The sequence below is a fragment of the Rana temporaria genome, chromosome 3, assembly GCF_905171775.1.
Source record: "Rana temporaria chromosome 3, aRanTem1.1, whole genome shotgun sequence".
Taxonomy (NCBI): Eukaryota; Metazoa; Chordata; class Amphibia; order Anura; family Ranidae; genus Rana; species Rana temporaria.
In genome coordinates this window covers 23,325,385-23,337,884 of record NC_053491.1, presented here as the reverse complement: position 1 = coordinate 23,337,884, position 12,500 = coordinate 23,325,385, and the positions used below count along the sequence as shown (strand labels likewise).

The following is a 12,500-nucleotide window of genomic DNA, read 5'->3' as shown; positions in this document are numbered from 1 at the left end:
TTCCATCAATGTGCTAGCCGAGGCCAGTCACAGGACCTGACCCATGCAAGCTGTATTGGCTAAGCCTGGTTTTACTATTTCCAGATGGATTTTACATGCATCTCATTTGTCATATCAAATATTCTTTGACTTTTTATCATTATTATTATTATTATTATTATTATTATTATTATTTTTTTTTTAATGCTGAAAACTCCACAAAGCAGTGACATTTAGCACTAGATGTTTCTACATGCCACCTTATAATGTCCCTCTCAGGGGACACTTATTGTGTGTATTTCAATGAAAGCTCCAGATTGTATTTCTTTTAGTAATAGTGAAGTATAGTGGATTATTTCCAGCAATAGGTCCCCATGTCATCTGTTCCATCTTCTCCAGCCACCCAGTGCAATGGAGACATGAAAGCGTCCGTATCTGCTTCTCTGATCACCCCCTATGTGTTTTTCCATAGATCACATAATTCACACACATGGGAGTGAGAACACATACCAACCCTATAGTGGGGGGTGAAGTGGGGGTAGCATGTTACAAAAACTGCCCCACACTTTTGTCCCCTATCTGCCTTTATGCATAACTCTGCTCCAAACAAAAAGTTAAAAATGTATATATATATATATATATATATATATATATATATATATATATATATATATATATATATATATATATATATATATATACATACAAATTAATCTGATGTTACTACAGGCTCACAGTGCACTTTTAAAATGAATATTAAATATGTGGAAGTGGAAGACAGAGAGGGAATGCGAGAGACAGACGTCCACATGTGTATGGAAAATGTATACATGTGCATGCACCATCACACACACACATATTTGTATATCATACAACACATGTTTATATATCATACAACACATGTAGAACAAACATAAGCCTTGAAAAGTGTTGCTTTGAGGTTTTCCTATAGCTTTTTTTTTATATACATAACTGATAAAACATATCACTTACTGATACATAAAGAAGGTGCCCATTGCATTGTGTAAGCTTAGTAAATAGCATGCTACAGTCTCATCCCCAATACGGACAAAGCACAAGAACAAGGGAAAGGGATAGTTTCTGTATAGCGCTCAGTGACAAGGAGGATGGAAACTAACATTTGCCAGCAGTAAAATAATAGACCTTCCCAGGTAATCATGACACTTTGGCTTGTCTGTGCAATTAGGCTTAAACCAACAAGCCTTGTGTAGCCCTTGGCTGACACCGAATAGCCTGTGCCTGGGCTAAATAATAACCAGAGCTATGCACTTTGTGATGGTCAAGTGATCAAACAGCAGCGAGTCTCATTCTCCAGTATTGTCCATTTGAACCTTCATCACCCCATCCAGTGACTGGTCACCCATTCTTCTTCTCTGCATACTCCACCATTGCAGACTGGTCTGCCTGCCTACAGAATGCATAGGAGGGTAGGTCTGTGCATAAGCACACATCCGCATTGATTATATTATATTATATTATTTTATATTATATTATATTATATTATATTATATTTATTAGCAGGTGAAAAGCACACATCTTTTTTTTTTTTTAACCCATCCAAATATTTCCAGCAAGAGTTGGGTGCAGCTCTTGCCTATAGAATGTATACGAGGGTAGATCTGCACATAAGCATGCATAAGCATTGAATATACTGCATTATATTATATTTGAGTATATTATATTTTATATAGTTATGCTGTAAGTATTTCGGTGGTAAAAAAAAAAAAAAAAAAAAAAATGTTAAACACGAGCTAGTAAAAAATAATAACTATATAAAATATAATATACTCAAATATAATATAATGCAGTATATTCAATGCTTATGCATGCTACCCTCGTATACATTCTATAGGCATGAGCTGCACCCAACGCAAGCATTGAGTGCATCTCTAATCTACGTGCCTATAGAATGCATAGCAGGTCAGGTCTGTGCATTTATACATCAGCATTGATTTTCTTCACTTCTATTATATTATTATTATTTTATCCACTATAATAATTGCAATTTTCTACAACATTTTTTTTACATCATAGTGAGACGATGGCCCAGGTGACAGCAATCATTGTAGGATTTTAGGGACACTTCACTATAGTAATTGCAATTTTCTACAACATATCTACATCATAGTGAGACGATGGCCCAAGTGACAGCAAATCACTGTGGGATCTGGGCTGTGTCCTGCAATAACCTCCTTATAGAGAGTTAAAAGGTAAGGAATAGAAAGTGGTCAGAGATGCACCCAACTCTTGCTTGGAGGTATGTGGATGGGTAGAAAGAGTTGTGTGTCTCACATGCTAGTGGGGCATAATAATAGAGGATAATCAATCATGGGGATGCATACTTAGACACAGATCTACCCTCATATACATGCCTTAGGCAGGCAGATCAGAATTGCACCCAACTCTTGCTGGAAGTATAAAAAAGGAGCTGTGCCCATCAGGTGCCAATGAGGCATTGCTGTACTATAATATACTATACTATACTATACTATACTATACTATACTATACTTATACTATACTATACTATACTATACTATACTATACTATACCATAATATAATACAAAATAATATACTCATTGCTGTACTATACTATACTATACTATACTATACTATACCATAATATAATACAAAATAATATACTCATTGCTGTACTATACTATACTATACTATACTATACTATACCATAATATAATACAATATAATACAATATAATATACTCATTGCTGTACTATACTATACTATACTATACTATACTATACTATACCATAATATAATACAATATAATATACTCATTGCTGTACTATACTATACTATACTATACTATACCATAATATAATATAATACAATATAAAAACTAATTGCTGATGCATACCTGTGCACAGATCTACCCTCCTACCTATTCTATAGGCAGAGCTACACCCTGCTTTTGCTTGGAGGTATGTGGATGGGTAAAAAAAGAGTTGTGTCTCTCACATTCTAGTGAGAAATGATGATACTAGAGGAAAATCAATGAGAATACATACTTAGGCACAGATCTACACTCGTATACATTCCTTAGGCAGGCAGATCAGAACTGCACCCATTTCTTGCTGGAAGTATAAAAAAAAAGGAGCTGTGCCCGACAGGTGCCAATGAGAAATAGTATAAATAATATAATGTAATGTAATATAATATAATAATTACTGATGCATACCTGTGCACAGATCCACCACCCCACGTTCAGGTGACAGTGGGAAATAATAACATAATATAATATAATAAAACCAATGCTGATACATACATATGCACAGATCTACTCTTCTGTGCATTCTATAGGCAGAGATGCACACAACGTTTGCTGGAAGTATAATAAAGGAGCTGCGTCCACCAGGTGCCAGTAAGAAATGATAATAAAATGCAATATAATATAATATCATAGAATATCATAGAATCATTACTGATGCATACCTGTGCACAGATCTACCCACCTAATATAATAGATAATAAAATCAATGCTGGTGCATATGCATACTGATGCACATATGTACTCCCTCCTATACATTCTAAAGGCAGGCAGATCCAACTCTTGCTGGAAGTATTAAAAAGGAGTTGTGTCCCTCAGATGCCAGTGAGAAAAAAAACATTATAATAGATATTAAAATCAATGCTGGTGCCTACTTATGCACATATGTACTCCCCTCCTATACATTCTATAGACTGGAAGATCCACCTCTGCTGGTCCTTAGATGGGTACAAAAAAAGAGTTGTGTCCCTCACGATGAGACATAATACTATAATACAAGAAAAATCAATGGTGATGCCTACTTATGCACAGCTCTTCCCAGCATTCTATGGGCATTCCATACCTATGTACTCCCATCCTATACATTCTATAGGCATGTTAAAATTGACCCACCGATACACTTTATAGGTATAGCTGCACCCAACTCTTGCTGGAAGTATAGAATATGGAGTTGTGTCCCTCAGATGCCAGTGAGAAATAATCATGTAATAGATATTAAACATCAATGCTGGTGCATACTTATGCACATATGTACTCCCCTCCTATACATTCTATGGGCATTCTATACATATGTACTCCCATCCTATACATTCTATAGGCAGGCAGATACAACTCCTGCTGGTCCTTAGATGGGTACAAAAAAGGAATGGTGTCCCTCGCTTGCCAGTGAGACATAATACTATACAACAACAACAAAAAAACATAAATCAATGGTGATGCCTACTTATGCACAGCTCTACCCAGCATTCTATAGGCATCTACCAACCTAAACACTCTATATGAAGAGCTGCACCCAACTCTTGCTGGAAGTATAGAAAATTAGGAGTTGTGTGCCTCAGATACCAGTGAGAAATAATAATATATTAAATTTTAAAAATCAATGGTGATGCCTACTTATGCACAGCTCTACCCATGCATTCTATCGGTATTCTATACATATGTACTCCATCCTATACATTCTATAGGCATTCTATACCTATGTACTCCCATCCTATACATGCTATAGGCATTCTATACATATGTACTCCCCTCCTATACATTCTATAGGCATTCTATACCTATGTACTCCCCTCCTATACATGCTATATGCATTCTATACATAGGTACTCCCCTCCTACCCAACTCTTGCTAGAAGTATTAAATAAGGAGTTGTGTCCCTCAGATGCCAGTGAGAAATAACATTATAATAGATATTAAAATCAATGCTGGTGCCTACTTATGATACTTATGCACATATGTACTCCCCTCCTATACATGCTATAGGAATTCTATACATATGTACTCCCCTCTTATATATTCTATGGGCATTCTATACATATGTACTGCCCTCCTATACATTCCATGGGCATTCTATACATATGTACTCCCCTCCTATACATTCTATGGGCATTCTGTACATATGTACTCCGCTCCTTTACATTCTATGGGCATTATATACATATGTACTCCCCTCCTATACATTCTATGGGCATTCTATACTCCCCTCCTATACATTCTATGGGCATTCTATACATATGTACTCCCCTCTTGTACATTATATGGGCATTATATACATATGTACTCCCCTCCTATACATTCTATGGGCATTCTATACTCCCCTCCTATACATGATATAGGCATTCTATACATATGTACTCCCCTCCTATACATTCTATTGGCATTCTGTACATATATACTCCCATCCTATACATTCTATGGGCATTCTATACATATGTATTCCCCTCCTATACATTCTATGGGCATTCTATACTCCCCTCCTGTACATGCTATAGGCATTCTATACACATGTACTCCCCTCCTATACATTCTATGGGCACTCTATACCTATGTACTCCCCTCCTGTACATGCTATGGGCATTCTATACTCCCCTCCTATACATTCTATAGGCATTCTATACATATGTACTCCCCTCCTATACATTCTATGGGCTTTATATACATTTGTACTTCCCTCCTATACATTCTATGTGCATTCTATACCTATGTACTCCCCTCCTTATACATTCTATGGGCACTCTATACATATGTACTCCACTCGTATACATTCTATGGGCATTCTATACATATGTACTCCCCTCCTATACATTCTATGGGCATTCTATACATTCTCTACTCCCCTCGTATACATTCTATGGGCATTCTATACCTATGTACTCCCCTCCTCATACATTCTATAGGCAGGCAGATCCAACTCCTGCTGGTCCTTAGATGGGTACAAGAAAAGAGTTGTGTCCCTCACGTGCCAGTGAGACATAATACTATAATAAAAGAAACAATCAATGGTGATGCTTACTTAGGCACAGCTCTACCCAGCATTCTATAGGCATGTTAAAAGCAATCCTCATTTTTTTTCCTCTCTCTGTCTTCCTCTCCTTCTTCCCTTTTGCAATTATTTATTATTATTTTTTTTAATAGATTTTTTTTTCCTCTCTCTCTCTCGCTCTCTTCACCTTCCAGCACCTTATTGTGTCTGGTTGAAAGAGCAGTGTGCTTGATTCCTAAAGGGGGGTCACTTGCTGGTTCTGCCGCCGCCGCCGCTGCTGGCGGGTGAAGTGAGAGGAGAGAGGGGACAGTCTCTAGGACCCGGAGGAACACAAAATGCAAGCAAGTCGCAAAGCGAAAAAAAAAAACCCTGTACCACTAGCCCCGGCCTGACCAATAGGGTGCAAGGGGAAGGGCTCGGAAGCCCTGACCAGTTACACACAATCTCTCCCCCCCTTATAAGGAGCGGCGTCGCCATGGTAACGTGTGCTAAGTTGCAGCAGTGGTGTCAAAGTTCACTATATAGAGAGCTCAGTGAGCTGATCGGAGAGACACCACTCTGCCAGCCCTTTCCTACAAATCGCAATCACTTCCTACAACCTTCCTCTCTCTCTCTCTCTCTCTCTCTCTCACCCCCCCTTCCTCCTCCTCCTCCTCCTCTCTCCTCTTCTCTTCTTCTTCTCTTCTCTCTCCCTCCCTTCCTGCTGCTGCTGCTGCAACCACCCCAAACCCCTCTCCTCCTCTTTAGCATATTTGATCACTTTGATTCCAAGCTCCTGCCTTTTATTTGAAGGTTTATTCTGCATGAAGGATGTCCAGCAAGCTGTGAACTGCTCTTCTTTTTTATTTTGCATTTGTTTTTTTATTATTATTATTATTTGCTCGATAAAGAGGTCGTGAGCAGAAAACAAGAGCACTCTTTTTTTCTTTTTTTTTATATATTTTTTTGCTTTTTTCATATTTTTTTGCTTTTTTTTATATTTTTTTTGCTTTTTTTTTGTTGTGTGCATGCTCTGAGAAGAAGGGGATCTGAGCAAGTCTTGGAGAGGCTCCCCTACTGGCTGCCAGCGCTGGAGGAGAAGCAGCGGGTCTCCCCCCCCTGTAATCCTTAACCCTTCGCCTGTCTTCTTCTTCTTCTCCATGGCTTTCCTGAATGGCTGACTGTGATGATGTTCCCAGGACCTGGCCCCCAGCACTAAGTCTGCTGCACCTCCTCCGAAGTGTGCCCACTACCACCACCTTTGCAGAACAACTCATCTAATTGCCGGCTTTTTCTTCTTTTCATTTTTTTTTTTGCTCAAGATCCCCATCCCCCCCCTCAGCCCCCCCACCACCCCCCTTTTTTTTTTTTTTTTTTTTTCATCTATTAAAGCTGCCTGATCCCACCAGCACCATAAGAAGAAAAAAGCAGATTGGAATAGGTTCCCCTCATTAGATATGGCAATGGTAGTGGGTGCGTGGCGAGACCCTCAGGACGATGTGCCAGGAAGTCAACCTTCACAGCCCCCACCGGTGCAAGGGCCAGGGGGGGCGCCCCAGACCCCGGGGCAAGGAGTGCCCTCTACCACCCCTGCCCAGTCGAACCCGACCAGCCAGCCCAGCCAGAACCAAGAGAAGCAGCAGCAGCAGCACATAGAGTGCGTGGTGTGCGGGGACAAGTCCAGCGGCAAGCACTATGGCCAGTTCACTTGTGAAGGTTGCAAGAGCTTCTTCAAGCGAAGTGTCAGGAGGAACCTGTCTTACACTTGTCGTGCCAACAGGAACTGCCCTATAGACCAACACCACCGCAATCAGTGTCAGTACTGCCGGCTCAAAAAATGCCTCAAAGTTGGCATGAGACGGGAAGGTATTGGGTTTTCATTTGTTTTCTAGTCTTGCCTATTGTTCTACATGTCTCCCCCCTTTTCTTTTTTTCCCCTCCACCATCCACTGTAACTTTGCATGGCTGTGTAGACTTTGCTTGCTTTTCTTTTTTTTTCTTTTTTTTGTGTGTTAGCCCTTCATCGATCCCCAACTGTCGTGATTAATCATCATTCCCTCCACTACCTTAAAGAGGACTTCTAAAAGTAAAAATAAAAACTATATTATTATTCTACAGGGCTACTATAGCGCCAACAGTTGGGACTCAGTATAGCTGCAAGTAGAGTAGTTAGGAGGGCCCTGATCATGGGAGCTTACAATCTATGCAGGGACCCAGTCTATGGCAGGGAAGTGGTTAAAGCAAAAACTGCCAAGTGTCTTTTTTATCATATTTGTTATCATTATTTATTAGTGGGATCTAGTCTAAGGCAGTACAGTAAGATCTTACAATGCACAGTATCTTTTTTATCTGTCCTATGTTGGGATCCAGTCTAGGACACTGAAGTGGTTCATTCAAAACATGCATAGTCTCTTTTTTTATCATTATTAGTGTGCTATGTAGGGATCAACTCTAGGACAGCAAAGTAGGATCTAACAGTCCTCAGTTTTTTTTTATCTTGTCCTATGTAAGGATCCAGTCTAGGGCAGTGAAGTGGTTAATGCAAAAAATGCATAGTCTCATTTTTTATCATTATTAGTGTTCTATGTAGGGATCAACTCTAGGGTAGCAAAGTAAGATCTAACAATTCTAAGTTTCTTTTTTATTTTGTCCTATGTAAGGATCCAGTCTAGGACACTGAAGTGTCTAGGACACAATCCAGTCTAGGACACAAACAATGCATAGTCTCTTTTTTTAACATTATTAGTGTTCTATGTAGGGATCTAGTCTAGGGCAGTAAAGTGGGATCTGACAATGCATAGGATCTTTTTTTTATCCTTAGTGTTCTGTTTAAGGATCTAGTCCAGGGTAGTGAAGTTGCATCTAAGAATACATATTATCTTGTTTTATCTTTTAATAATGTTCTATGTAGGGATCTAGTCTAGGGCAGTAAAGTAGAATCCAACAATGCACAGTATATGTTTTTCTTTATTAATTGACCTATGCAGGGATCTAGTCTAGGGCAGTAAAGTGGGATCTAACAATGCATGGGATCTTTATTTTATATTTTAGTGTTCTGTTTAGGGATCTAGTTTAGTGTAGTCAAGTGGGATCTAACAATGCATAGGATCTTTATTTTATCTTTAGTATTCTGTTTGGGGATCTAGTTTAGTGTAGTCAAGTGGGATCTAACAATGCATAGGATCTTTATTTTATCTTTAGTGTTCTGTTTAGGAATCTAGTCCAGGGTTATGAAGTTCAAACTATCTTGTTTTAACCTTATTAATGTTCTATATAGGGATCTATTCTAGGGCAGTAAAATAGAATCCAACAATGCCCAGTATCTTTTTTTATCATTATTAGTGTTCTGTGTAGGGATCTACTCTAGGGTAGCAAAGTAGGATCTAACAATCCTCAGTTTCTTTTTTATCTTGTCCTATGTTGGGATCCAGTCTAGAGCAGTGAAGTGGTTAATGCAAAAACATGCATAAACATTTTTTATCATTATTAGTGTTCTATGTAGGGATTTAGTCTAGGGCAGTAAAGTGGGATCTGACAATGCATAGTCTCTTATTGTATTATTATTAGTGTTCTATGTAGGGATCTACTCTAGGGCAGCGAAGTTGGATCTGACAATGCATAGGATCTTTTTTATCTTTAGTGTTCTGTTTAAGGATCTAGTCCAGGGTAGTGAAGTTGCATATACGAATACAAATTATCTTGTTTTATCTTTTAATAATATTCTATGTAGGGATCTAGTCTAGGGCAGTAAAGTAGCATAGTCTCCTTTTTTATTATTATTCGTGTTCTAGGTAGGGATCTACTCTAGGGCAGCGAAGTTGGATCTAACAATGTATAGGATCTTTTTTTTTTATCTTAGGGATCTAGTCTGGGGTAGTGAAGTACAATCTAAGAATACATAGTAATTTTTTTTTGTCTTAATTAATATTCTATGTAGGGATCTAGTCTAGGGCAGTAAAGTAGCATAGTCTCCTTTTTTATTATTATTAGTGTTCTAGGTAGGGATTTACTCTAGGGCAGCGAAGTTGGATCTAACAATGTATAGGATCTTTTTTTTATCTTAGGAATCTAGTCTGGGGTAGTGAAGTACAATCTAAGAATACATAGTATTTATTTGTTTTATCTTAATTAATATTCTATGGAGGGATCTAGTCTGGGGTAGTGAAGTACAATCTAAGAATCCATAGTATTTTTTTAATCTTAATTAATATTTTATGTAGGGATCTAGTCTGGGGTAGCGAAGTACAATCTAAGAATACATAGTATTTTTTTTAATCTTAATTAATATTTTATGTAGGGATCTAGTCTAGGCCAGTGAAGTGCTATCTTAAAAAATACAAAGTATTTTATTATTATTTGTTTAATGTTCTATTTTGAGACATAGCCCTTGGGTAAATAAGTAGTTAATGTAAAAATATATAGTATTTTTTTTTTATTATTAGGATTAATAATATTATTCATGCCTGCTCCAAGTAAAAAAAAAAAAACCTCCCTCTCCATGGAATAATCTGCCTGGCCCCTGTGACCTAGAATGTCATTCTGCACAGGAGTTAAAACTGATTAAGATCAGAGGACAGTGAGGAGCAGGCTCGTCTAACAGCTCTCCCTCTCCCTTTTTTTCCCTCTCCCCTTCCATTAAATAAGGACTATTTAAGTTCCTGCTTTGCTGTGCATGTGTGCATGTGTGTGTGTGTGTGTGTGTGTGTGTGTGTGTGTGTGTGTGTGTGTGTGTGTGTGTGTGTTTATGTGTGTGTGTCCCCTTGTGAAAGTCAAAGCCTTTTGTGATATAAATTTAGACAAGGACAGAGAAGGACTGATAGTGTGCAGAGCTTTGCCTGAGCAGCAGGCTGTCTTCTGTAGGCTAGGGGGGTTACAGCCTCCCTTTGTGTTCCAGCTGCTCTGGCTAACCCTATCCTGTCTACAATGTCACGCACATCTCCCCAGAATGTGGCCAACTCCAAACAATACTTTCCCAAATCCCTACCGTCCCCCAAACCTTCCCTGTGCCTTTTTTTTCCTGCATGCAATTGCACTGAAAATAAAATAAAACACATACACACACACATACACAGACACAGAGGCCTGCAACTGCCAGAGATTCAAATCAGGGAGATTTTTCTATGTTGTTGTTTTTTTTTTTTTTTTTTATTATTATTATCATTTTATTTTATTTTTTTTAAGTCAGTGCTAGAGCTTTTGTATTTAAAGAGAAAAAAAAAAGCAAGCATAATTAAAATCAATCCGCAATATTATATGTGTAGATGGGAGAGGGAAACAGAAGGACATTATGAGCACATATGGGAGAATAAATTGGATGTCTTCTTCTTTTGGGGATGTCAGCAGATTTTTTTTTGTTTTTTTTTTTTTATTAAGCAAGCACAGCAGCGATATTTAAGCAATTGTGGAATGGATTTTCTTATGTGCTGTTGTAATTTAATCATAAAACACAACAGCAACATAACAAATCTGAGCAGAGGGAAATAAGAAACACTGTAGCAAGAGTTGATTTATTATTATTATTATTATTATTATTTTGTTTTATTTTTCTAGAGTAAATAAGAAACGCTGTAGCAGTACTTTATTTTTTTGTTTTTTTCTTTTATTTTGTTTTATTTTTCTAGAGTAAATAAGAAACGCTGTAGCAGTACTTGATTTTTTTATTTTTTTATTATTATTATTCTTTGTATTGTTTGTTTTATGTTGCTACTAGAATAGAACGCTTTGCATGAGAAAAACTCAAGCAGTTACTTATATATTAATTGTTGCAGTTTCTTCTTTATTTACTGCAGCCGTACAGAGGGGCAGAATGCCACCTACACAGCCTACCCATGGCCAGTTCGCCTTGACAAACGGGGACCCTCTCAACTGCCATTCCTACCTATCCGGATATATTTCTCTTCTCCTGAGGGCAGAACCCTACCCGACCTCTAGATTTGGCAGCCAATGCATGCAACCCAACAACATTATGGGCATCGAGAACATTTGTGAACTGGCAGCCAGGATGCTCTTCAGTGCCGTGGAATGGGCACGGAATATTCCCTTCTTCCCAGACCTGCAGATCACAGACCAAGTGGCACTGCTAAGGCTGACCTGGAGTGAGTTATTTGTCCTGAACGCTGCCCAGTGCTCCATGCCACTCCATGTTGCCCCTCTCCTGGCCGCTGCTGGTCTCCACGCTTCCCCCATGTCTGCGGACAGAGTGGTGGCCTTTATGGACCACATACGAATCTTCCAAGAGCAAGTGGAGAAGCTCAAAGCATTACATGTGGACTCGGCTGAATATAGTTGTTTAAAAGCTATAGTTCTCTTCACTTCAGGTAAGACCCATGATCATCTATTATTTTTATTTTTTTTACATGTGCTTTTATTTTTATTTTATTCCAGTATAATAAAATAAAGCAGACACCCCACACTTTATGTGGATCAATGGCACCCCTTTTTTATTCCAGTATAATAAAAATAAAGCAGACACCCCACACTTTATGTGGATCAGTGGCACCCCTTTTTTATTCCAGTATAATAAAATAAATCAGACACCCCACACTTTATGTGGATCAGTGGCACCCCTTTTTTATTCCAGTATAATAAAATAAAGCAGACACCCCACACTTTATGTGGATCAGTGGCACCCCTTTTTTATTCCAGTATAATAAAATAAAGCAGACACCCCACACATTATGTGGATCAGTGGCACCCCTTTTTTTATTCCAGTATAATAAAATAAAGCAGACACCCCACACTTTATGTGGATCAG

At 38.3% G+C, this 12,500-nt stretch overlaps 1 protein-coding gene across 3 annotated transcripts in view; it reads left to right on the top strand.

The window, feature by feature from the left end:
* Positions 1 to 12,500, top strand: part of NR2F2 (nuclear receptor subfamily 2 group F member 2) — a 25,145-nt gene that overhangs the window by 3,222 nt on the left and 9,423 nt on the right. Inside the window, exons 1-2 of one of the 3 annotated variants that reach the window (XM_040342354.1) lie at positions 7,075 to 7,612; positions 11,536 to 12,063. In XM_040342354.1, the coding sequence (XP_040198288.1) occupies positions 7,204 to 7,612; positions 11,536 to 12,063 (937 nt within the window). In that variant the 5' untranslated portion in view covers positions 7,075 to 7,203. Of the gene's footprint in view, positions 1 to 7,074; positions 7,613 to 11,514; positions 12,064 to 12,500 lie in introns of those variants that run through there. The other 2 variants (XM_040342353.1, XM_040342355.1) reach the window with 2 other exon arrangements.